The 25,085-nt window shown below is 50.0% G+C and overlaps 1 protein-coding gene across 1 annotated transcript in view; it reads right to left on the reverse strand.

The window, feature by feature from the left end:
- LOC140376918 (cullin-9-like) overlaps positions 1-23,201 on the reverse strand; it is a gene marked incomplete at both ends in the record, with an annotated part of 42,203 nt that extends 19,002 nt beyond the window's left edge. The window contains 12 exons of the mRNA XM_072462174.1: positions 749-948; positions 1,569-1,902; positions 2,433-2,578; positions 5,828-5,969; positions 11,485-11,767; positions 15,252-15,412; positions 15,508-15,738; positions 15,956-16,041; positions 16,162-16,326; positions 19,799-19,932; positions 22,731-22,906; positions 23,106-23,201. Of these exons, the coding sequence (XP_072318275.1) occupies positions 749-948; positions 1,569-1,902; positions 2,433-2,578; positions 5,828-5,969; positions 11,485-11,767; positions 15,252-15,412; positions 15,508-15,738; positions 15,956-16,041; positions 16,162-16,326; positions 19,799-19,932; positions 22,731-22,906; positions 23,106-23,201 (2,154 nt within the window). The remainder of the gene's footprint in view (positions 1-748; positions 949-1,568; positions 1,903-2,432; positions 2,579-5,827; positions 5,970-11,484; positions 11,768-15,251; positions 15,413-15,507; positions 15,739-15,955; positions 16,042-16,161; positions 16,327-19,798; positions 19,933-22,730; positions 22,907-23,105) is intronic.
- Positions 23,202-25,085: the final 1,884 nt, after the last annotated feature.

The raw sequence follows: 25,085 nt of genomic DNA on the forward strand, positions 1-25,085 counted from the left end.
TGTGACTCTTAGAATGAATGTGTTTCACTGTTGATGGTCCTGAAGATGAGACTCACCACATTTCATCAGGTTAAGAGGGCTAAAGCCCTGAGGGGGAGGAGTTTGTGAAAGTACCACGTTTGGAAAAACTCCCGAGTCATGTTTAGCCATTTTTGATCCAATATGGCCGACATTTGGTTGGGCGGACGGCGTTACCGTAATAATATTTTTTACTTCTCTTGTCACGATCTTCCTCTGCGCCAAATCATTTCCCATCTCTCAATACATTTTTGGTACATTTGGGGGCGCTGACGAGCACATTCTTTAATTATAGAAAAGGGAAATAGCCAGAATGTAGAGGCACGATCTTTAGAGGTGTGAACATTTTTGTGACTTTTCCTCAATGTCACTGGGTGAAAAATAGGGGGCGTGTCCCGAGAAGAAGAAGAATATTCTGATGAGAGTTTCCCATTTGTCAAATATCATAAACTACATTTTCTTCCTCCCTCATGGTGTGGCTCCCTGGTCCCTGACGGGTTCTTTCCTTAATTTGTGTTTTTGGCCCTCTAAACAGTCATAATGTTACATATTTGCATCACATGTTTATATGAACTGAACATAAAGAGATGGAACGTGTTTGTGAGCTACTTAGTACAAATGAGTGCTTTATAATAATAATAATAATGATAATAATAATGATAATGATAATGATAGGGGTCAGGGTAAACCAGGTGGTCGATGTGTGTTGGGTGATTAAAAGAGTTCGGACCTTGTAAACCAGGTGGTCGATGTGCAGTTCTCGCTCCAGCTTTAGAACTCGGATAATGGCGCAGAGCAGGAAGTTCCTCTTGCGCTCCAAGATGGCCGCCGTGTCCTCGTGAGGGCTCCTGTAGTTGTGGTCAGGGGCCAGCCTCACGTGCAGGGAGCTGTGCAGGGAGCGCAGCGCCACCTGTGGGTCCACGCGCACCACTGCAACAGGGAAGGAAGAAAGTGACGGAGCTGAGTGTAGTACCTCCCTCGTCCAGGAGGGGGCCGCCTCATTCTCATTTATCCAACTCTGTGTAAGTTCCGCCCACTGGCCTGAGACTCCGCCCACTGGCCTGTTTATCTTTTCATATTCTCACCTGAAACATTTTCTTTGTTACGCTAACAGCCCTATTAGCATACATCATATTGTTAGCTGCATTAGCATACATCATATTGTTAGCTGCATTAGCATACATCATATTGTTAGCTGCATTAGCATACATCATATTGTTAGCTGCATTAGCATACATCATATTGTTAGCTGCATTAGCATACATCATATTGTTGGCTGCATTAGCATACATCATATTGTTAGCTGCATTAGCATAAATCATATTGTTAGCTGCATTAGCATAAATCATATTGTTAGCTGCATTAGCATTATTCATATTGTTAGCTGCATTAGCATAAATCATATTGTTAGCTGCATTAGCATTATTCATATTGTTAGCTGCATTAGCATAAATCATATTGTTAGCTGCATTAGCATTATTCATATTGTTAGCTGCTGCAGCTCCTCATAACTCTATACACTCTGAATGTGTGTTTGGATCAGGTCTGACCTGTAGAGTCCTGATTCTGATTCTGGTCCTGGTCCTGGTCCTGGTCCTGGTCCTGGTCCTGGTCCTGGTCCTGGACCTGGTCCTGGTCCTGGTCCTGGTCCTGGTCCTGGTCCTGGACCTGGTCCTGGTCCTGGTCCTGGACCTGGTCCTGGTCCTGGTCCTGGTCCTGGTCCTGGTCCTGGTCCTGGTCCTGGTCCTGGTCCTGGACCTGGTCCTGGACCTGGGTCAGACCGTACTTCAGGGGCCCGTTGGCACTGGTCAGTGGCTGCAGCTCATGGAGCAGGAGTGCTTCACACAGACCAGTCCTGGACACCAGAGTCTCCACACTCAGCTCCTGTCACAACAAGCTCCTGTCACAACAAGCTCCTGTCACAACAAGCTCCTGTCACAACAAGCTCCTGTCACAACAAGCTCCTGTCACAACAAGCTCCTGTCACAACAAGCTCCTGTCACAACAAGCTCCTGTCACAACAAGTGTGTGGTCCTCTCTCTGGACATGAGCACTAGAGTGTGGTCCTCTCTCTGGACATGAGCACTAGAGTGTGGTCCTCTCTCTGGACATGAGCACTGGAGTGTGGTCCTCTCTCTGGACATGAGCACTAGAGTGTGGTCCTCTCTCTGGACATGAGCACTGGAGTGTGGTCCTCTCTCTGGACATGAGCACTGGAGTGTGGTCCTCTCTCTGGACATGAGCACTAGAGTGTGGTCCTCTCTCTGGACATGAGCACTAGAGTGTGGTCCTCTCTCTGGACATGAGCACTGGAGTGTGGTCCTCTCTCTGGACATGAGCACTAGAGTGTGGTCCTCTCTCTGGACATGAGCACTGGAGTGTGGTCCTCTCTCTGGACATGAGCACTGGAGTACCTCAGAGTGGTTGAACTGCAGTAGGAGGAGCATCTGCACCGTGGACACGCCCAGAGTCCAGCAGCCAAACTGGACTTCTGCTCGACCCAGTGACGTCCACTGCAGTCTGCGAGGACTCGAACCTGTCTGAGAGAGGCTGGACTGGTCTGAGGAGAGAGGAGGAGTCAGGAGGAGGTGTCAGGAGTCAGGAGGAGGTGTCAGGAGGAGGAGTCAGGAGGAGGAGTCAGGAGGAGGTGTCAGGAGGAGGTGTCAGGAGTCAGGAGGAGGTGTCAGGAGGAGGAGTCAGGAGGAGGAGTCAGGAGGAGGTGTCAGGAGGAGGAGTCAGGAGTCAGGAGGAGGTGTCAGGAGGAGGAGTCAGGAGGAGGAGTCAGGAGTCAGGAGGAGGTGTCAGGAGTCAGGAGGAGGTGTCAGGAGGAGGAGTCAGGAGGAGGAGTCAGGAGGAGGTGTCAGGAGGAGGAGTCAGGAGTCAGGAGGAGGTGTCAGGAGGAGGAGTCAGGAGGAGGAGTCAGGAGTCAGGAGGAGGTGTCAGGAGGAGGAGTCAGGAGGAGGAGTCAGGAGGAGGTGTCAGGAGTCAGGAGGAGGTGTCAGGAGGAGGAGTCAGGAGGAGGAGTCAGGAGGAGGTGTCAAGAGGAGGAGTCAGGAGTCAGGAGGAGGTGTCAGGAGGAGGAGTCAGGAGGAGGAGTCAGGAGTCAGGAGGAGGTGTCAGGAGTCAGGAGGAGGTGTCAGGAGGAGGAGTCAGGAGGAGGAGTCAGGAGGAGGTGTCAGGAGGAGGTGTCAGGAGTCAGGAGGAGGTGTCAGGAGGAGGAGTCAGGAGGAGGAGTCAGGAGGAGGTGTCAGGAGGAGGAGTCAGGAGTCAGGAGGAGGTGTCAGGAGGAGGAGTCAGGAGGAGGAGTCAGGAGTCAGGAGGAGGTGTCAGGAGTCAGGAGGAGGTGTCAGGAGGAGGAGTCAGGAGGAGGAGTCAGGAGGAGGTGTCAGGAGGAGGAGTCAGGAGTCAGGAGGAGGTGTCAGGAGGAGGAGTCAGGAGGAGGAGTCAGGAGTCAGGAGGAGGTGTCAGGAGGAGGAGTCAGGAGGAGGAGTCAGGAGGAGGTGTCAGGAGTCAGGAGGAGGTGTCAGGAGGAGGAGTCAGGAGGAGGAGTCAGGAGGAGGTGTCAGGAGGAGGTGTCAGGAGTCAGGAGGAGGTGTCAGGAGGAGGAGTCAGGAGGAGGAGTCAGGAGGAGGTGTCAGGAGGAGGAGTCAGGAGTCAGGAGGAGGTGTCAGGAGGAGGAGTCAGGAGGAGGAGTCAGGAGTCAGGAGGAGGTGTCAGGAGTCAGGAGGAGGTGTCAGGAGGAGGAGTCAGGAGTCAGGAGGAGGTGTCAGGAGGAGGAGTCAGGAGTCAGGAGGAGGTGTCAGGAGGAGGAGTCAGGAGGAGGAGTCAGGAGTCAGGAGGAGGTGTCAGGAGGAGGAGTCAGGAGGAGGAGTCAGGAGGAGGAGTCAGGAGGAGGTGTCAGGAGTCAGGAGGAGGTGTCAGGAGGAGGAGTCAGGAGGAGGAGTCAGGAGGAGGTGTCAGGAGGAGGAGTCAGGAGTCAGGAGGAGGTGTCAGGAGGAGGAGTCAGGAGGAGGAGTCAGGAGTCAGGAGGAGGTGTCAGGAGTCAGGAGGAGGTGTCAGGAGGAGGAGTCAGGAGGAGGAGTCAGGAGGAGGTGTCAGGAGGAGGTGTCAGGAGTCAGGAGGAGGTGTCAGGAGGAGGAGTCAGGAGGAGGAGTCAGGAGGAGGTGTCAGGAGGAGGAGTCAGGAGTCAGGAGGAGGTGTCAGGAGGAGGAGTCAGGAGGAGGAGTCAGGAGTCAGGAGGAGGTGTCAGGAGTCAGGAGGAGGTGTCAGGAGGAGGAGTCAGGAGGAGGAGTCAGGAGGAGGTGTCAGGAGGAGGAGTCAGGAGTCAGGAGGAGGTGTCAGGAGGAGGAGTCAGGAGGAGGAGTCAGGAGTCAGGAGGAGGTGTCAGGAGGAGGAGTCAGGAGGAGGAGTCAGGAGGAGGTGTCAGGAGTCAGGAGGAGGTGTCAGGAGGAGGAGTCAGGAGGAGGAGTCAGGAGGAGGTGTCAAGAGGAGGAGTCAGGAGTCAGGAGGAGGTGTCAGGAGGAGGAGTCAGGAGGAGGAGTCAGGAGTCAGGAGGAGGTGTCAGGAGTCAGGAGGAGGTGTCAGGAGGAGGAGTCAGGAGGAGGAGTCAGGAGGAGGTGTCAGGAGGAGGAGTCAGGAGTCAGGAGGAGGTGTCAGGAGGAGGAGTCAGGAGGAGGAGTCAGGAGTCAGGAGGAGGTGTCAGGAGGAGGAGTCAGGAGGAGGAGTCAGGAGGTGTCAGGAGTCAGGAGGAGGGGTCAGGAGGAGGAGTCAGGAGGAGGTGTCAGGAGGAGGAGTCAGGAGTCAGGAGGAGGTGTCAGGAGGAGGAGTCAGGAGGAGGAGTCAGGAGTCAGGAGGAGGTGTCAGGAGGAGGAGTCAGGAGGAGGTGTCAGGAGTCAGGAGGAGGTGTCAGGAGGAGGAGTCAGGAGGAGGAGTCAGGAGTCAGGAGGAGGTGTCAGGAGGAGGTGTCAGGAGGAGGTGTCAGGAGTCAGGAGGAGGAGTCAGGAGGAGGAGTCAGGAGGAGGAGTCAGGAGGAGGAGTCAGGAGGAGGAGTCAGGAGGAGGTGTCAGGAGGAGGAGTCAGGAGGAGGTGTCAGGAGGAGGAGTCAGGAGGAGGAGTCAGGAGGAGGAGTCAGGAGGAGGTGTCAGGAGGAGGAGTCAGGAGGAGGTGTCAGGAGGAGGTGTCAGGAGGAGGAGTCAGGAGGAGGTGTCAGGAGGAGGAGTCAGGAGGAGGTGTCAGGAGGAGGAGTCAGGAGGAGGTGTCAGGAGGAGGAGTCAGGAGGAGGTGTCAGGAGGAGGAGTCAGGAGGAGGAGTCAGGAGGAGGTGTCAGGAGGAGGAGTCAGGAGGAGGAGTCAGGAGGAGGTGTCAGGAGGAGGAGTCAGGAGGAGGTGTCAGGAGGAGGAGTCAGGAGGAGGAGTCAGGAGGAGGTGTCAGGAGGAGGAGTCAGGAGGAGGAGTCAGGAGGAGGTGTCAGGAGGAGGAGTCAGGAGGAGGAGTCAGGAGGAGGAGTCAGGAGGAGGAGTCAGGGGGAGGAGTCAGGAGGAGGTGTCAGGAGGAGGAGTCAGGAGGAGGTGTCAGGAGGAGGTGTCAGGAGGAGGAGTCAGGAGGAGGAGTCAGGAGGAGGAGTCAGGAGGAGGAGTCAGGGGGAGGAGTCAGGAGGAGGTGTCAGGAGGAGGAGTCAGGAGGAGGTGTCAGGAGGAGGAGTCAGGAGGAGGAGTCAGGAGGAGGAGTCAGGAGGAGGTGTCAGGAGGAGGTGTCAGGAGGAGGAGTCAGGAGGAGGAGTCAGGAGGAGGAGTCAGGGGGAGGAGACTCACAGTGCTGGTAGAAGTCCTGGTACAGGTGCAGAGTTTTCAGGAAGGATTTTGGCAGAAGTTGAAGACGAGTTTGATCCAAATAAAAGTGACACGAGACGTTCCAACAGCGAGGAGACAGAACCAGGACCTGGACCTCAGGAGTCTGCGGGAGACAGAACCAGGACAGAACCAGGACAGAACCAGGACAGAACCAGGACAGAACCAGGTCTGAACCAGGACAGAACCAGGACAGAACCGGGTCTGAACCGGGTCGTATCGTTGAGGTGTTTAGATTAGCAGGTGATGGAACATAAACCAAAGCTAAACTTTGATCCTCATGTTGATGGTTTCATCCTCATGTTGATGGTCTCATCCTCATGTTGATGGTCTCATCCTCATGTTGATGGTCTCATCCTCATGTTGATGGTCTCATCCTCATGTTGATGGTTTCATCCTCATGTTGATGGTTTCATCCTCATGTTGATGGTTTCATCCTCATGTTGATGGTTTCATCCTCATGTTGATGGTTTCATCCTCATGTTGATGGTTTCATCCTCATGTTGATGGTATCATCCTCATGTTGATGGTTTCATCCTCATGTTGATGGTTTCATCCTCATGTTGATGGTTTCATCCTCATGTTGATGGTCTCATCCTCATGTTGATGGTTTCATCCTCATGTTGATGGTTTCCTCCTCATGTTGATGATCCTCATGTTGATGGTCTCATCCTCATGTTGATGGTTTCATCCTCATGTTGATGGTTTCATCCTCATGTTGATGGTTTCATCCTCATGTTGATGGTCTCATCCTCATGTTGATGATCCTCATGTTGATGGTCTCATCCTCATGTTGATGGTCTCATCCTCATGTTGATGGTCTCATCCTCATGTTGATGGTATCATCCTCATGTTGATGGTCTCATCCTCATGTTGATGGTCTCATCCTCATGTTGATGGTCTCATCCTCATGTTGATGGTCTCATCCTCATGTTGATGGTCTCATCCTCATGTTGATGGTCTCATCCTCATGTTGATGGTTTCATCCTCATGTTGATGGTTTCATCCTCATGTTGATGGTTTCATCCTCATGTTGATGGTTTCATCCTCATGTTGATGGTCTCATCCTCATGTTGATGGTCTCATCCTCATGTTGATGGTTTCATCCTCATGTTGATGGTATCATCCTCATGTTGATGGTTTCATCCTCATGTTGATGGTTTCATCCTCATGTTGATGGTCTCATCCTCATGTTGATGGTTTCATCCTCATGTTGATGGTTTCATCCTCATGTTGATGATCCTCATGTTGATGGTCTCATCCTCATGTTGATGGTTTCATCCTCATGTTGATGGTTTCATCCTCATGTTGATGGTATCATCCTCATGTTGATGATCCTCATGTTGATGATCCTCATGTTGATGGTCTCATCCTCATGTTGATGGTTTCATCCTCATGTTGATGGTATCATCCTCATGTTGATGGTTTCATCCTCATGTTGATGGTTTCATCCTCATGTTGATGGTTTCATCCTCATGTTGATGGTCTCATCCTCATGTTGATGGTCTCATCCTCATGTTGATGGTTTCATCCTCATGTTGATGGTCTCATCCTCATGTTGATGGTCTCATCCTCATGTTGATGGTTTCATCCTCATGTTGATGGTTTCCTCCTCATGTTGATGATCCTCATGTTGATGGTCTCATCCTCATGTTGATGGTTTCATCCTCATGTTGATGGTTTCATCCTCATGTTGATGGTATCATCCTCATGTTGATGGTTTCATCCTCATGTTGATGGTCTCATCCTCATGTTGATGGTCTCATCCTCATGTTGATGGTTTCATCCTCATGTTGATGGTTTCCTCCTCATGTTGATGATCCTCATGTTGATGGTCTCATCCTCATGTTGATGGTTTCATCCTCATGTTGATGGTTTCATCCTCATGTTGATGGTATCATCCTCATGTTGATGATCCTCATGTTGATGATCCTCATGTTGATGGTCTCATCCTCATGTTGATGGTTTCATCCTCATGTTGATGGTTTCATCCTCATGTTGATGGTATCATCCTCATGTTGATGGTCTCATCCTCATGTTGATGGTCTCATCCTCATGTTGATGGTCTCATCCTCATGTTGATGGTCTCATCCTCATGTTGATGGTCTCATCCTCATGTTGATGGTCTCATCCTCATGTTGATGGTTTCATCCTCATGTTGATGGTTTCATCCTCATGTTGATGGTTTCATCCTCATGTTGATGGTTTCATCCTCATGTTGATGGTCTCATCCTCATGTTGATGGTCTCATCCTCATGTTGATGGTTTCATCCTCATGTTGATGGTTTCATCCTCATGTTGATGGTATCATCCTCATGTTGATGGTTTCATCCTCATGTTGATGGTTTCATCCTCATGTTGATGGTTTCATCCTCATGTTGATGATCCTCATGTTGATGATCCTCATGTTGATGGTCTCATCCTCATGTTGATGGTTTCATCCTCATGTTGATGGTCCTCATGTTGATGGTCTCATCCTCATGTTGATGGTTTCATCCTCATGTTGATGGTTTCATCCTCATGTTGATGGTATCATCCTCATGTTGATGGTCTCATCCTCATGTTGATGGTCTCATCCTCATGTTGATGGTCTCATCCTCATGTTGATGGTTTCATCCTCATGTTGATGGTTTCATCCTCATGTTGATGGTCTCATCCTCATGTTGATGGTCTCATCCTCATGTTGATGATTTCATCCTCATGTTGATGGTTTCATCCTCATGTTGATGGTTTCATCCTCATGTTGATGGTTTCATCCTCATGTTGATGGTCTCATCCTCATGTTGATGATCCTCATGTTGATGGTCTCATCCTCATGTTGATGATCCTCATGTTGATGATCCTCATGTTGATGGTCTCATCCTCATGTTGATGATTTCATCCTCATGTTGATGGTTTCATCCTCATGTTGATGGTTTCATCCTCATGTTGATGGTCTCATCCTCATGTTGATGATCCTCATGTTGATGGTTTCATCCTCATGTTGATGGTCTCATCCTCATGTTGATGATCCTTATGTTGATGGTTTCATCCTCATGTTGATGGTCTCATCCTCATGTTGATGGTTTCATCCTCATGTTGATGGTTTCATCCTCATGTTGATGGTCTCATCCTCATGTTGATGGTCTCATCCTCATGTTGATGGTTTCATCCTCATGTTGATGGTTTCATCCTCATGTTGATGATCCTCATGTTGATGATTTCATCCTCATGTTGATGGTTTCATCCTCATGTTGATGGTTTCATCCTCATGTTGATGGTCTCATCCTCATGTTGATGATCCTTATGTTGATGGTTTCATCCTCATGTTGATGGTCTCATCCTCATGTTGATGGTTTCATCCTCATGTTGATGGTTTCATCCTCATGTTGATGGTCTCATCCTCATGTTGATGGTCTCATCCTCATGTTGATGGTTTCATCCTCATGTTGATGGTTTCATCCTCATGTTGATGATCCTCATGTTGATGGTCTCATCCTCATGTTGATGGTTTCATCCTCATGTTGATGGTTTCATCCTCATGTTGATGGTATCATCCTCATGTTGATGATCCTCATGTTGATGATCCTCATGTTGATGGTCTCATCCTCATGTTGATGGTTTCATCCTCATGTTGATGGTATCATCCTCATGTTGATGGTTTCATCCTCATGTTGATGGTTTCATCCTCATGTTGATGGTTTCATCCTCATGTTGATGGTCTCATCCTCATGTTGATGGTCTCATCCTCATGTTGATGGTCTCATCCTCATGTTGATGGTCTCATCCTCATGTTGATGGTTTCATCCTCATGTTGATGGTTTCATCCTCATGTTGATGGTTTCATCCTCATGTTGATGGTCTCATCCTCATGTTGATGGTCTCATCCTCATGTTGATGGTTTCATCCTCATGTTGATGGTTTCATCCTCATGTTGATGGTATCATCCTCATGTTGATGGTTTCATCCTCATGTTGATGGTCTCATCCTCATGTTGATGGTCTCATCCTCATGTTGATGGTTTCATCCTCATGTTGATGGTTTCCTCCTCATGTTGATGATCCTCATGTTGATGGTCTCATCCTCATGTTGATGGTTTCATCCTCATGTTGATGGTATCATCCTCATGTTGATGGTTTCATCCTCATGTTGATGGTCTCATCCTCATGTTGATGGTTTCATCCTCATGTTGATGGTCTCATCCTCATGTTGATGGTTTCATCCTCATGTTGATGGTTTCATCCTCATGTTGATGGGTTCATCCTCATGTTGATGGTTTCATCCTCATGTTGATGGTTTCATCCTCATGTTGATGGTCTCATCCTCATGTTGATGGTCTCATCCTCATGTTGATGGTTTCATCCTCATGTTGATGGTCTCATCCTCATGTTGATGATCCTCATGTTGATGATCCTCATGTTGATGGTCTCATCCTCATGTTGATGATTTCATCCTCATGTTGATGGTTTCATCCTCATGTTGATGGTTTCATCCTCATGTTGATGGTCTCATCCTCATGTTGATGATCCTCATGTTGATGGTTTCATCCTCATGTTGATGGTCTCATCCTCATGTTGATGATCCTTATGTTGATGGTTTCATCCTCATGTTGATGGTCTCATCCTCATGTTGATGGTTTCATCCTCATGTTGATGGTTTCATCCTCATGTTGATGGTCTCATCCTCATGTTGATGGTCTCATCCTCATGTTGATGGTTTCATCCTCATGTTGATGGTTTCATCCTCATGTTGATGGTTTCATCCTCATGTTGATGGTTTCATCCTCATGTTGATGGGTTCATCCTCATGTTGATGGTTTCATCCTCATGTTGATGGTCTCATCCTCATGTTGATGATCCTCATGTTGATGGTTTCATCCTCATGTTGATGGTCTCATCCTCATGTTGATGATCCTTATGTTGATGGTTTCATCCTCATGTTGATGGTCTCATCCTCATGTTGATGGTTTCATCCTCATGTTGATGGTTTCATCCTCATGTTGATGGTCTCATCCTCATGTTGATGGTCTCATCCTCATGTTGATGGTTTCATCCTCATGTTGATGGTCTCATCCTCATGTTGATGGTTTCATCCTCATGTTGATGGTTTCATCCTCATGTTGATGGGTTCATCCTCATGTTGATGGTTTCATCCTCATGTTGATGGTTTCATCCTCATGTTGATGGTCTCATCCTCATGTTGATGGTCTCATCCTCATGTTGATGGTTTCATCCTCATGTTGATGGTCTCATCCTCATGTTGATGATCCTCATGTTGATGATCCTCATGTTGATGGTTTCATCCTCATGTTGATGGTTTCATCCTCATGTTGATGGTCTCATCCTCATGTTGATGGTTTCATCCTCATGTTGATGGTCTCATCCTCATGTTGATGGTTTCATCCTCATGTTGATGGTTTCATCCTCATGTTGATGGTCTCATCCTCATGTTGATGGTCTCATCCTCATGTTGATGGTTTCATCCTCATGTTGATGGTTTCATCCTCATGTTGATGGTTTCATCCTCATGTTGATGGGTTCATCCTCATGTTGATGGTTTCATCCTCATGTTGATGGTTTCATCCTCATGTTGATGGGTTCATCCTCATGTTGATGGTTTCATCCTCATGTTGATGGTCTCACCTGGTCTGAGTCGGTCTTGAATTGGTCCAGATCGAGTTCCACGTCTCGGTCTTGTTCAAAGTCGAGGTCCTGGTCCTGGTCCAGGTCTTGGTCCTGGTCCAGTTCCTGGTCCAGTCTGTGGAGCTGGTGCAAACTGAACTCTCGCTGCATCTGGTCCGACTCTCTGAGGTTCAGGATCATCTGCTGAGGCGAGCGAGTCGGGAAACACGCTCCGATCTGACCAATCACAGCACTCTCCAGCCACACACAGCCAATCAGCAGCAGCCGGTCGCTCAGGAACCGCCTACATCACAGAGAGAAGAGACACAGGCCAAATCAGTTCCTCTGGTTCCTCTGTCCAAAGTGGACCCTGAGAGGTGTTTTCTGTTAGCGCCACGTTAGCAACAACTGTTTCCTGTTTATCGCCACGTTAGCAACAACTGTTTCCTGTTTATCACCACGTGAGCAACAGCTGTTTCCTGTTTATCGCCACGTTAGCAACAGCTGTTTCCTGTTTATCGCCACGTTAGCAACAACCGTTTCCTGTTTATCGCCACGTTAGCAACAACCGTTTTCTGTTTATCGCCACGTTAGCAACAGCTGTTTCCTGTTAGCGCCACGTTAGCAACAGCTGTTTCCTGTTTATCGCCACGTTAGCAACAACTGTTTCCTGTTTATCACCACGTGAGCAACAACTGTTTCCTGTTTATCGCCACGTTAGCAACAACTGTTTCCTGTTTATCACCACGTGAGCAACAACTGTTTCCTGTTTATCGCCACGTTAGCAACAACTGTTTCCTGTTTATCACCACGTGAGCAACAACTGTTTCCTGTTTATCGCCACGTTAGCAACAACTGTTTCCGGTTTATCGCCACGTTAGCAACAGCCGTTTCCTGTTTATGGCACTCGCTTTGTCAAGAGCCACGCCCCTCACAAACACTAGCTTTAGCCACGCCCCTCACACACACACTAGTTTTAGCCACGCCCCTCACAAACACTAGCTTTAGCCACGCCCCTCACACACACACTAGCTTTAGCCACGCCCCCACAAACACTAGCTTTAGCCACGCCCCTCACACACACACTAGCTTTAGCCACGCCCCTCACAAACACTAGCTTTAGCCACGCCCCTCACACACACACTAGCTTTAGCCACGCCCCCACAAACACTAGCTTTAGCCACGCCCCTCACACACACACTAGCTTTAGCCACGCCCCTCACAAACACTAGCTTTAGCCACGCCCCTCACACACACACACTAGCTTTAGCCACGCCCCTCACACACACACACTAGCTTTAGCCACGCCCCTCACCCACACTAGCTTTAGCCACGCCCCTCACACACACTAGCTTTAGCCACGCCCCTCACACACACTAGCTTTAGCCACGCCCCTCACACACACTAGCTTTAGCCACGCCCCTCACACACTCGCTTTAGCCACGCCCCTCACACACACACTAGCTTTAGCCACGCCCCTCACACACACACTAGCTTTAGCCACGCCCCTCACACACACACACTAGATTTAGCCACGCCCCTCTCACACTCGCTTTAGCCACGCCCCTCACACACACACTAGCTTTAGCCACGCCTCTCACACACACACTAGCTTTAGCCACGCCCTCACACACACACACTAGCTTTAGCCACGCCCTCACACACACTAGCTTTAGCCACGCCCCTCTCACGCACACTAGCTTTAGCCACGCCCCTCACACGCACACTAGCTTTAGCCACGCCCTCACACACACTAGCGTTAGCCACGCCCTTCACAAACACACTAGCTTTAGCCACGCCCCTCACACACACACTAGCTTTAGCCACGCCCCTCACATACACACTAGCTTTAGCCACGCCCCTCACACACACACTAGCTTTAGCCACGCCCCTCACACACACACTGGCTTTAGCCACGCCCTCACAAACACTAGCTTTAGCCACGCCCCTCACACGCACACTAGCTTTAGCCACACCCCTCACACGCACACTAGCTTTAGCCACGCCCTCACACACACTAGCGTTAGCCACGCCCCTCACAAACACACTAGCTTTAGCCACGCCCCTCACAAACACACTAGCTTTAGCCACGCCCCTCACATGCACACTAGCTTTAGCCACGCCCCTCACACACACACTAGCTTTAGCCACGCCCCTCACACACACACTAGCTTTAGCCACGCCCCTCACACACACACACTAGATTTAGCCACGCCCCTCTCACACTCGCTTTAGCCACGCCCCTCACACACACACTAGCTTTAGCCACGCCTCTCACACACACACTAGCTTTAGCCACGCCCTCACACACACACACTAGCTTTAGCCACGCCCTCACACACACACACTAGCTTTAGCCACGCCCCTCTCACGCACACTAGCTTTAGCCACGCCCCTCACACGCACACTAGCTTTAGCCACGCCCTCACACACACTAGCGTTAGCCACGCCCTTCACAAACACACTAGCTTTAGCCACGCCCCTCACACACACACTAGCTTTAGCCACGCCCCTCACATACACACTAGCTTTAGCCACGCCCCTCACACACACACTAGCTTTAGCCACGCCCCTCACACACACACTGGCTTTAGCCACGCCCTCACAAACACTAGCTTTAGCCACGCCCCTCACACGCACACTAGCTTTAGCCACACCCCTCACACGCACACTAGCTTTAGCCACGCCCTCACACACACTAGCGTTAGCCACGCCCCTCACAAACACACTAGCTTTAGCCACACCCCTCACAAACACACTAGCTTTAGCCACGCCCCTCACACGCACACTAGCTTTAGCCACGCCCCTCACACACACACTAGCTTTAGGACCAGGACTAAACCAGGACTGAACCGGGTCTGAACCGGGTCGTATCGTTGAGGTGTTTAGATTAGCAGGTGATGGAACATAAACCAAAGCTAAACTTTGATCCTCATGTTGATGGTTTCATCCTCATGTTGATACACTAGCTTTAGCCACGCCCCCACAAACACTAGCTTTAGCCACGCCCCCACAAACACTAGCTTTAGCCACGCCCCTCACACACACACTAGCTTTAACCACGCCCCTCACACACACTAGCTTTAGCCACGCCCCTCACACACACACTAGCTTTAGCCACGCCCCTCACACACACTAGCTTTAGCCACGCCCCTCACCCACACTAGCTTTAGCCACGCCCCTCACACACTAGCTTTAGCCACGCCCCTTACACACTTGCTTTAGCCACGCCCCTCACACACACACTAGCTTTAGCCACGCCCCTCACACACAAACTAGCTTTAGCCACGCCCCTCACACACACACTAGATTTAGCCACGCCCCTCACACACTCGCTTTAGCCACGCCCCTCACACACACACACACTAGCTTTAGCCACGCCCCTCACACACACACTAGCTTTAGCCACGCCCCTCACACACACACTAGATTTAGCCACGCCCCTCTCACACACACTAGCTTTAGCCACGCCCTCACACACACACACTAGCTTTAGCTACGCCCTCACACACACTAGCTTTAGCCACGCCCCTCACACGCACACTAGCTTTAGCCACGCCCCTCACACGCACACTAGCTTTAGCCACGCCCTCACACACACTAGCGTTAGCCACGCCCCTCACAAACACACTAGCTTTAGCCACGCCCCTCACACGCACACTAGCTTTAGCCACGCCCCTCACACACACACTAGCTTTAGGACCAGGACTGAACCAGGACTGAACCAGGACAGAACCAGGACAGAACCGGGTCTGAACCGGGTCGTATCGTTGAGGTGTTTAGATTACCTGTAGAAGTGTTCAAAGCTGGTTGCGAGTTCGAGTCCGCTCAGGAACAGCATTGGTTCCAGAAACTTCTGCAGACTCTGCTCTGACTCCTCCCCCTTGGCTCCAGATGCGCTCAGCTGAGAGATCATGTGACCGATGTGTCGCGCGAAGCACTCGCTCACCTGCAGCAGAGGAAGAGCGTGTTCATCTGTGCCGACCTCTGAGGCTAAACGGCAGCAGGGTGGGGGTTCTCTTGGGGTGCTCTGGAGGTACTCACAGTTACTCCCTGGCTCACAGACAGCTGCAGCAGGGCGGCGGAGAAGCCACGCCTCAGAGCCACGCTGAAGGCCTGGTGTTTGTGGAACAGTTCTGTGGTGGAGCCGAGGAGACCCTGATACAGTGAGCTATAACACTCCGACAGGTGCGACAGGTCCGGCAGACGCTGGTCCGGCAGGCGCTGGTCCGGCAGGCGCTGGTCCGGCAGGCGGGTGCTCAGGAATGCCCACACCTAAGAGAGACAGAGAGAGGGCATCAGGGGCACAGGGAGGGCATCAGGGAGGGCATCAGGGGCACAGGGAGGGCATCAGGGGCACAGGGAGGGCATCAGGGAGGGCATCAGGGGCACAGGGAGGGCATCAGGGAGGGCATCAGGGGCACAGGGAGGGCATCAGGGGCACAGGGAGGGCATCAGGGGCACAGGGAGGGCATCAGGGGCATCAGACTACCTGCTGCTGTACCACCCCCTGCCAGCAGAGGGCCATGTCACAGATGCTGCTGCTCGTCTCCTTGGCTTTAGTCACAGGTTTAGAGTCTGAAACCAGAAGAACCTTTATTATTTTTTGTTCCGTTTTGGTTTATAGTTTCATTTAACAGTTTAGTTTATAGTTTTCCACAGTTTAAAGTGCAGAGAATAAGGGGGCGGAGCTCTGACCTGCAGAAGGGTGGGGCTCAGGGGCGGGGCCTGTGTCCACATGCACCAGCAGGTGCACGAGGCGCCGCACTCTGGAGTTAAAGATGGCCGCCCGACTATTCCAGCGCCGAGACGAGTCAGAGTTCTGCAAATACTGAGCCAGAAGCCACGCCAGGGCAGGAGAGTCTGCAATACAAGTACTATTACTGCAATACAAGTACTATTACTGCCATACAAGTACTAGTACTGCAATACAAGTACTATTACTGCCATACAAGTACTATTACTGCCATACAAGTACTATTACTGCCATACAAGTACTAGTACTGCAATACAAGTACTATTACTGCCATACAAGTACTATTACTGCAATACAAGTACTATTACTGCCATACAAGTACTAGTACTGCAATACAAGTACTATTACTGCCATACAAGTACTATTACTGCCATACAAGTACTATTACTGCCATACAAGTACTATTACTGCCATACAAGTACTATTACTGCCATACAAGTACTATTACTGCAATACAAGTACTATTACTGCAAATACAAGTACTATTACTGCCATACAAGTACTATTACTGCAATACAAGTACTATTACTGCCATACAAGTACTATTACTGCAATACAAGTACTATTACTGCCATACAAGTACTATTACTGCCATACAAGTACTATTACTGCCATACAAGTACTATTACTGCCATACAAGTACTATTACTGCCATACAAGTACTATTACTGCAATACAAGTACTATTACTGCCATACAAGTACTATTACTGCCATACAAGTACTATTACTGCCATACAAGTACTATTACTGCAATACAAGTACTATTACTGCCATACAGGTACTATTACTGCAATACAAGTACTATTACTGCCATACAAGTACTATTACTGCCATACAAGTACTAGTACTGCAATACAAGTACTATTACTGCCATACAAGTACTATTACTGCCATACAAGTACTATTACTGCAATACAAGTACTATTACTGCCATACAAGTACTATTACTGCAATACAAGTACTATTACTGCAAATACAAGTACTATTACTGCCATACAAGTACTATTACTGCAATACAAGTACTATTACTGCCATACAAGTACTATTACTGCAATACAAGTACTATTACTGCCATACAAGTACTATTACTGCCATACAAGTACTATTACTGCCATACAAGTACTATTACTGCAATACAAGTACTATTACTGCCATACAAGTACTATTACTGCCATACAAGTACTATTACTGCCATACAAGTACTATTACTGCAATACAAGTACTATTACTGCCATACAGGTACTATTACTGCAATACAAGTACTATTACTGCCATACAAGTACTATTACTGCAATACAAGTACTATTACTGCCATACAAGTACTATTACTTCAATACAAGTACTATTACTGCCATACAAGTACTATTACTGCAATACAAGTACTATTACTGCCATACAAGTACTATTACTGCAATACAAGTACTATTACTGCCATACAAGTACTATTACTGCAATACAAGTACTATTACTGCCATACAAGTACTATTACTGCCATACAAGTACTATTACTGCAATACAAGTACTATTACTGCCATACAAGTACTATTACTGCAATACAAGTACTATTACTGCCATACAGGTACTATTACTGCAATACAAGTACTATTACTGCCATACAAGTACTATTACTGCAATACAAGTACTATTACTGCCATACAAGTACTATTACTGCAATACAAGTACTATTACTGCCATACAAGTACTATTACTGCAATACAAGTACTATTACTGCCATACAAGTACTATTACTGCAATACAAGTACTATTACTGCCATACAAGTACTATTACTGCAATACAAGTACTATTACTGCCATACAAGTACTATTACTGCAATACAAGTACTATTACTGCCATACAAGTACTATTACTGCCATACAAGTACTATTACTGCCATACAAGTACTATTACTGCCATACAAGTACTATTACTGCAATACAAGTACTATTACTGCAAATACAAGTACTATTACTGCCATACAAGTACTATTACTGCAATACAAGTACTATTACTGCCATACAAGTACTATTACTGCAATACAAGTACTATTACTGCCATACAAGTACTATTACTGCCATACAAGTACTATTACTGCAATACAAGTACTATTACTGCCATACAAGTACTATTACTGCCATACAAGTACTATTACTGCCATACAAGTACTATTACTGCAATACAAGTACTATTACTGCCATACAAGTACTATTACTGCAATACAAGTACTATTACTGCCATACAGGTACTATTACTGCAATACAGGTACTATTACTGCCATACAAGTACTATTACTGCCATACAAGTACTATTACTGCCATACAAGTACTATTACTGCAATACAAGTACTATTACTGCCATACAAGTACTATTACTGCCATACAAGTACTATTACTGCAATACAAGTACTATTACTGCAATACAAGTACTATTACTGCCATACAAGTACTATTACTGCCATACAAGTACTATTACTGCCATACAAGTACTATTACTGCCATACAAGTACTATTACTGCAAATACAAGTACTATTACTGCAATACAAGTACTATTACTGCAATACAAGTACTATTACTGCCATACAAGTACTATTACTGCAATACAAGTACTATTACTGCAATACAAGTACTATTACTGCCATACAAGTACTATTACTGCCATACAAGTACTAGTACTATTACTGCAAATACAAGTACTATTACTGCAATACAAGTACTATTACGGCAATACAAGTACTATTACTGCAAATACAAGTACTATTACTGCAACACAAGTACTATTACTGCAAATACAAGTACTATTATTGCAAATACTACTGCTGTTACTGCAGATACTACTGCAGATACTACAGATACTACTGCTGTTACTGCAGATACTATTGCTGTTACTGCAGATACTACTGCTCTTACTGCAGATACTACTGCAGATACTACAGATACTACTGCTGTTACTGCAGATACTACTGCTGTTACTGCAGATACTATTGCTGTTACTGCAGATACTACTGCTGTTACTGCAGATACTACTGCTGTTACTGCAGATAGTACTGCTGTTACTGCAGATACTACTGCAGATAGTACTGCTGTTACTGCAGATACTACTGCAGATACTACTGCAGATAGTACTGCTGTTACTGCAGATACTACTGCAGATACTACTGCAGATACTACTGCTGTTACTGCAGATACTACTGCAGATACTACTGCAGATAGTACTGCTGTTACTGCAGATACTACTGCAGATACTACTGCAGATAGTACTGCTGTTACTGCAGATACTACTGCAGATACTACTGCAGATACTACTGCTGTTACTGCAGATACTACTGCAGATACTACTGCAGATAGTACTGCTGTTACTGCAGATACTACTGCAGATACTACTGCAGATAGTACTGCTGTTACTGCAGATACTACTGCAGATACTACTGCAGATACTACTGCTGTTACTGCAGATACTACTGCAGATACTACTGCAGATACTACTGCTGTTACTGCAGATACTACTGCAGATACTACTCCCCGTCCGTTACCGGTGCTGACGAGTTGAACTGTTCTTTCATAAGATCTGTCCTCTGCTCACCTGATGATGTCACAGCGTGCACCAGGGGGCAGACCAGAGCGTCCCACACAGTCTGCCCCAGGGCGGACGAGGCTTCAGAGTCTGGGAGGAAACGATCTGCAAAGGCCTGCTCCAGCTTCAGCACGGCGTTCAGCCTGAGCACACACATTTGGAAAGATTTCAAGTTTCATTGTCAACATAAACAAAGTATTTGGTGAATAAAAATAGTAGTACTCATAACTGTAAACAAATGTATTTGTACAAGTAATTGCACCTGGTCGTAATTTAGAGCAACTTTGACTCCATAAAAAGCTTTAACTGGTTCAAAATGCAGCAGCAAGATTACAACAGGAACTAAAAGAAGAGAGCACATTACGGCGGTGCTGGAGTCTCTTCACTGGCTCCTGTCCAGTTTAGAATCACATTTAAACTCCTCCTCCTGATTTACAAAGCCATAAATGACATGGCCCCTCCCACCTCAAAGATGCTATAGAACCATCCAATCAGAGCTCTTCACTCTCAACATGCTGGCCTTCTGGTGGTGCCAAGAGTCTCTAAAAGCACAGTAGGAGGTAGAGCCTTCTGGTGGTGCCAAGAGTCTCTAAAAGCACAGTAGGAGGTGCGTCTGTAGATATCGATAGCAGCTTCTCCAGCGGCGCTTTTTGCTGCTCAGAGAAACGTTTCGTCGCGTTGAATGTTCTGGTCGTCAGTGGCAACAGAGTCAGATCCTCTTCAGTGTTTTCTTACACCTGAACATCAGATCCACATCTGAGACATGACGTCACTAAATGCTTCTTGTTTATTATGAATGTTGCTTCAGTGGCTTTTCTGGACCTTTTGCACTTGTGCGCTCGACGAGCGACGTGACGGGGAAGTATGTGGGGGTCTCTCCACATGGTGTCACCATGTATGTGGGGGTCTCTCCACATGGTGTCACCATGTATGTGGGGGTCTCTCCACATGGTGTCACCATGTATGTGGGGGTCTCTCCACATGGTGTCACCATGTATGTGGGGGTCTCTCCACATGGTGTCACCATGTATGTGGGGGTCTCTCCACATGGTGTCACCATGTATGTGGGGGTCTCTCCACATGGTGTCACCATGTATGTGGGGGTCTCTCCACATGGTGTCACCATGTATGTGGGGGTCTCATGGTGTCACCATGTATGTGGGGGTCTCTCCACATGGTGTCACCATGTATGTGGGGGTCTCTCCACATGGTGTCACCATGTATGTGGGGGTCTCATGGTGTCACCATGTATGTGGGGGTCTCTCCACATGGTGTCACCATGTATGTGGGGGTCTCATGGTGTCACCATGTATGTGGGGGTCTCTCCACATGGTGTCACCATGTATGTGGGGGTCTCTCCACATGGTGTCACCATGTATGTGGGGGTCTCATGGTGTCACCATGTATGTGGGGGTCTCATGGTGTCACCATGTATGTGGGGGTCTCATGGTGTCACCATGTATGTGGGGGTCTCTCCACATGGTGTCACCATGTATGTGGGGGTCTCTCCACATGGTGTCACCATGTATGTGGGGGTCTCATGGTGTCACCATGTATGTGGGGGTCTCTCCACATGGTGTCACCATGTATGTGGGGGTCTCATGGTGTCACCATGTATGTGGGGGTCTCATGGTGTCACCATGTATGTGGGGGTCTCATGGTGTCACCATGTATGTGGGGGTCTCTCCACATGGTGTCACCATGTATGTGGGGGTCTCATGGTGTCACCATGTATGTGGGGGTCTCTCCACATGGTGTCACCATGTATGTGGGGGTCTCATGGTGTCACCATGTATGTGGGGGTCTCATGGTGTCACCATGTATGTGGGGGTCTCTCCACATGGTGTCACCATGTATGTGGGGGTCTCATGGTGTCACCATGTATGTGGGGGTCTCTCCACATGGTGTCACCATGTATGTGGGGGTCTCTCCACATGGTGTCACCATGTATGTGGGGGTCTCATGGTGTCACCATGTATGTGGGGGTCTCATGGTGTCACCATGTATGTGGGGGTCTCTCCACATGGTGTCACCATGTATGTGGGGGTCTCATGGTGTCACCATGTATGTGGGGGTCTCTCCACATGGTGTCACCATGTATGTGGGGGTCTCATGGTGTCACCATGTATGTGGGGGTCTCTCCACATGGTGTCACCATGTATGTGGGGGTCTCTCCACATGGTGTCACCATGTACGTGGGGGTCTCTCCACATGGTGTCACCATGTGTGTCATTGACATACATTGACCTCAGAAAAAGAAATAACAAATAGCAAAAAATAATACAATTATACAGCCTGTTTTGTTTGATTCTACATTTGCAAATACATTCAATTCTGTACATTATGACTGCAATATGATCAGAACATGCACGCGCCAGAGGGACGGGCCTAAAGGGCCAGAGGGGCGGGCCTAAAGGGCCAGAGGGGCGGGCCTAAAGGGCCAGAGGGGCGGGCCTAAAGGGCGAGAGGGGCGGGCCTAGGGCGAGAGGGGTGGGCCTAAAGGGCGAGAGGGGCGGGCCTAAAGGGCGAGAGGGTCTTAAGGGGACAGGGCGGGTCTTAAGGGGACAGGGCGGGTCTTAAGGTCTTAAGGGGACAGGGCGGGTCTTAAGGGGACAGGGCGGGTCTTAAGGGGACAGGGCGGGTCTTAAGGGGACAGGGCGGGTCTTAAGGGGACAGGGCGGGTCTTAAGGGGACAGGGCGGGTCTTAAGGTCTTAAGGGGACAGGGCGGGTCTTAAGGGGACAGGGCGGGTCTTAAGGGGACAGGGCGGGTCTTAAGGTCTTAAGGGGACAGGGCGGGTCTTAAGGGGACAGGGCGGGTCTTAAGGGGACAGGGCGGGTCTTCAGGGGACAGGGCGGGTCTTCAGGGGACAGGGCGGGTCTTCAGGGGACAGGGCGGGTCTTCAGGGGACAGGGCGGGTCTTCAGGGGATGATCCTCACACCTGTGGTAGATGGACAGCAGCTGGCTCCGGTCAGTTCGGACCTGATGGCTCCAGGACTGAGCTTTGCAGGAGTAAAACAGGTGCGTCCTGAGACACAGCTGCTCCCGGAACACGGGCCACAGGGTCGGCTTTGGCCCCAGGACGTCCAGGCCCCGCACACGCGTGTCGATCCCCCCCTGTCACAAGAAACACTGTAAGTCGACCCTGCACACGCGTGTGCATCCCCCTGTCACATTCTTTTCTCTGACACGTCACGTCTGTGGAGAATGGCTCAATGATGAAGACAGTTTGTGTTTCATGTGGTCAGAACCAGGGATTAGAGACATGAACCATAAACCTGACCTCTGACCCTGACCTCTGACCCTGAGAGTTCACCTGCTGACACCTCTTGATCCGGATCTGAACGAAGGGCCAAAACCGGCTCTGATTCTGCAGCAGCACCACACGACAGGCAGAGGGCGCCACATTCACCTGAAGACAAGAGGAGGAGAGGGTCAGAGGAGGAGAGGAGCAGAGGAGGAGAGGAGCAGAGGAGCAGAGGAGCAGAGGAGGAGAGGAGGAGAGGAGGAGAGGAGCAGAGGAGGAGAGGAGGAGAGGAGGAGAGGAGCAGAGGAGCAGAGGAGGAGAGGAGGAGAGGAGCAGAGGAGGAGAGGAGCAGAGGAGGAGAGGAGGAGAGGAGGAGAGGAGGAGAGGAGCAGAGGAGGAGAGGAGGAGAGGAGCAGAGGAGGAGAGGAGGAGAGGAGGAGAGGAGCAGAGGAGGAGAGGAGGAGAGGAGGAGAGGAGCAGAGGAGCAGAGGAGGAGAGGAGGAGAGGAGCAGAGGAGGAGAGGAGGAGAGGAGCAGAGGAGGAGAGGAGGAGCGGAGGAGAGGGCCAGAGGAGGAGAGGAGCAGAGGAGGGGAGGAGCAGAGGAGGAGAGGAGCAGAGGAGGAGAGGGCCAGAGGAGGAGAGGAGCAGAGGAGGAGAGGAGCAGAGGAGGAGAGGACCAGAGGAGGAGAGGAGTAGAGGAGGAGAGGAGCAGAGGAGGAGAGGAGCAGAGGAGGAGAGGAGGAGAGGAGGAGAGGGCCAGAGGAGGAGAGGAGCAGAGGAGGAGAGGAGCAGAGGAGGAGAGGAGCAGAGGAGGAGAAGAGCAGAGGAGGAGAGGAGCAGAGGAGGAGAGGAGCAGAGGAGGAGAGGAGCAGAGGACCAGAGGAGGAGAGGACCAGACGAGGAGAGGAGCAGAGGAGGGGAGGAGCAGAGGAGGAGAGGAGCAGAGGAGGAGAGGGCCAGAGGAGGAGAGGAGCAGAGGAGGAGAGGAGCAGAGGAGGAGAGGAGCAGAGGAGGAGAGGAGCAGAGGAGGAGAGGAGCAGAGGAGGAGAGGAGGAGAGGAGGAGCAGAGCAGAGGAGGAGAGGAGCAGAGGAGCAGAGGAGGAGAGGTGCAGAGGAGGAGGGGAGCAGAGGAGCAGAGGAGGAGGAGGAGAGGGCCAGAGGAGGAGAGGAGGAGGGGAGCAGAGGAGGAGGGGAGCAGAGGAGCAGAGGAGGAGAGGAGCAGAGGAGCAGAGGAGGAGAGGAGCAGAGGAGAGGAGGAGAGGAGGAGAGGAGCAGAGGAGGAGAGGAGCAGAGGAGATGAGGAGCAGAGGAGGAGAGGAGGAGCAGAGCAGAGGAGGAGAGGAGCAGAGGAGCAGAGGAGGAGAGGAGCAGAGGAGAGGAGCAGAGGAGGAGAGGAGGAGAGGGCCAGAGGAGGAGAGGAGCAGAGGAGGAGAGGAGGAGAGGTGCAGAGGAGGAGGGGAGCAGAGGAGCAGAGGAGGAGAGGAGGAGGGCCAGCGGAGGAGAGGAGGAGAGGAGCAGAGGAGGAGAGGAGCAGGGGAGCAGAGGAGGAGAGGAGGAGAGGGCCAGAGGAGGAGAGGAGGAGAGGAGCAGAGGAGGAGGAGCAGAGGAGGAGGGGAGCAGAGGAGGAGAGGAGGAGAGGAGGAGAGGGCCAGAGGAGGAGAGGAGAGGTGCAGAGGAGGAGGGGAGCAGAGGAGGAGAGGAGCAGAGGAGGAGAGGGCCAGAGGAGGAGAGGAGCAGAGGAGGAGAGGAGCAGAGGAGGAGAGGAGCAGAGGAGGAGCGGAGCAGAGGAGAGGAGCAGAGGAGCAGAGGAGGAGAGGAGCAGAGGAGGAGAGGAGGAGAGGTGGAGAGGAGCAGAGGAGGAGAGGAGCAGAGGAGGAGGGGAGCAGAGGAGGAGAGGAGGAGAGGGCCAGAGGAGGAGAGGAGGAGAGGTGCAGAGGAGGAGGGGAGCAGAGGAGGAGAGGAGCAGAGGAGGAGAGGAGCAGAGGAGGAGAGGGCCAGAGGAGGAGAGGAGCAGAGGAGGAGAGGGCCAGAGGAGGAGAGGAGCAGAGG

The sequence above is a fragment of the Eucyclogobius newberryi genome, unplaced genomic scaffold (genome assembly GCF_026437365.1).
Source record: "Eucyclogobius newberryi isolate DKJ021-1_F unplaced genomic scaffold, fEucNew1.0.hap1 SCAF_385, whole genome shotgun sequence".
In the NCBI taxonomy this organism is placed as follows: Eukaryota; Metazoa; Chordata; class Actinopteri; order Gobiiformes; family Gobiidae; genus Eucyclogobius; species Eucyclogobius newberryi.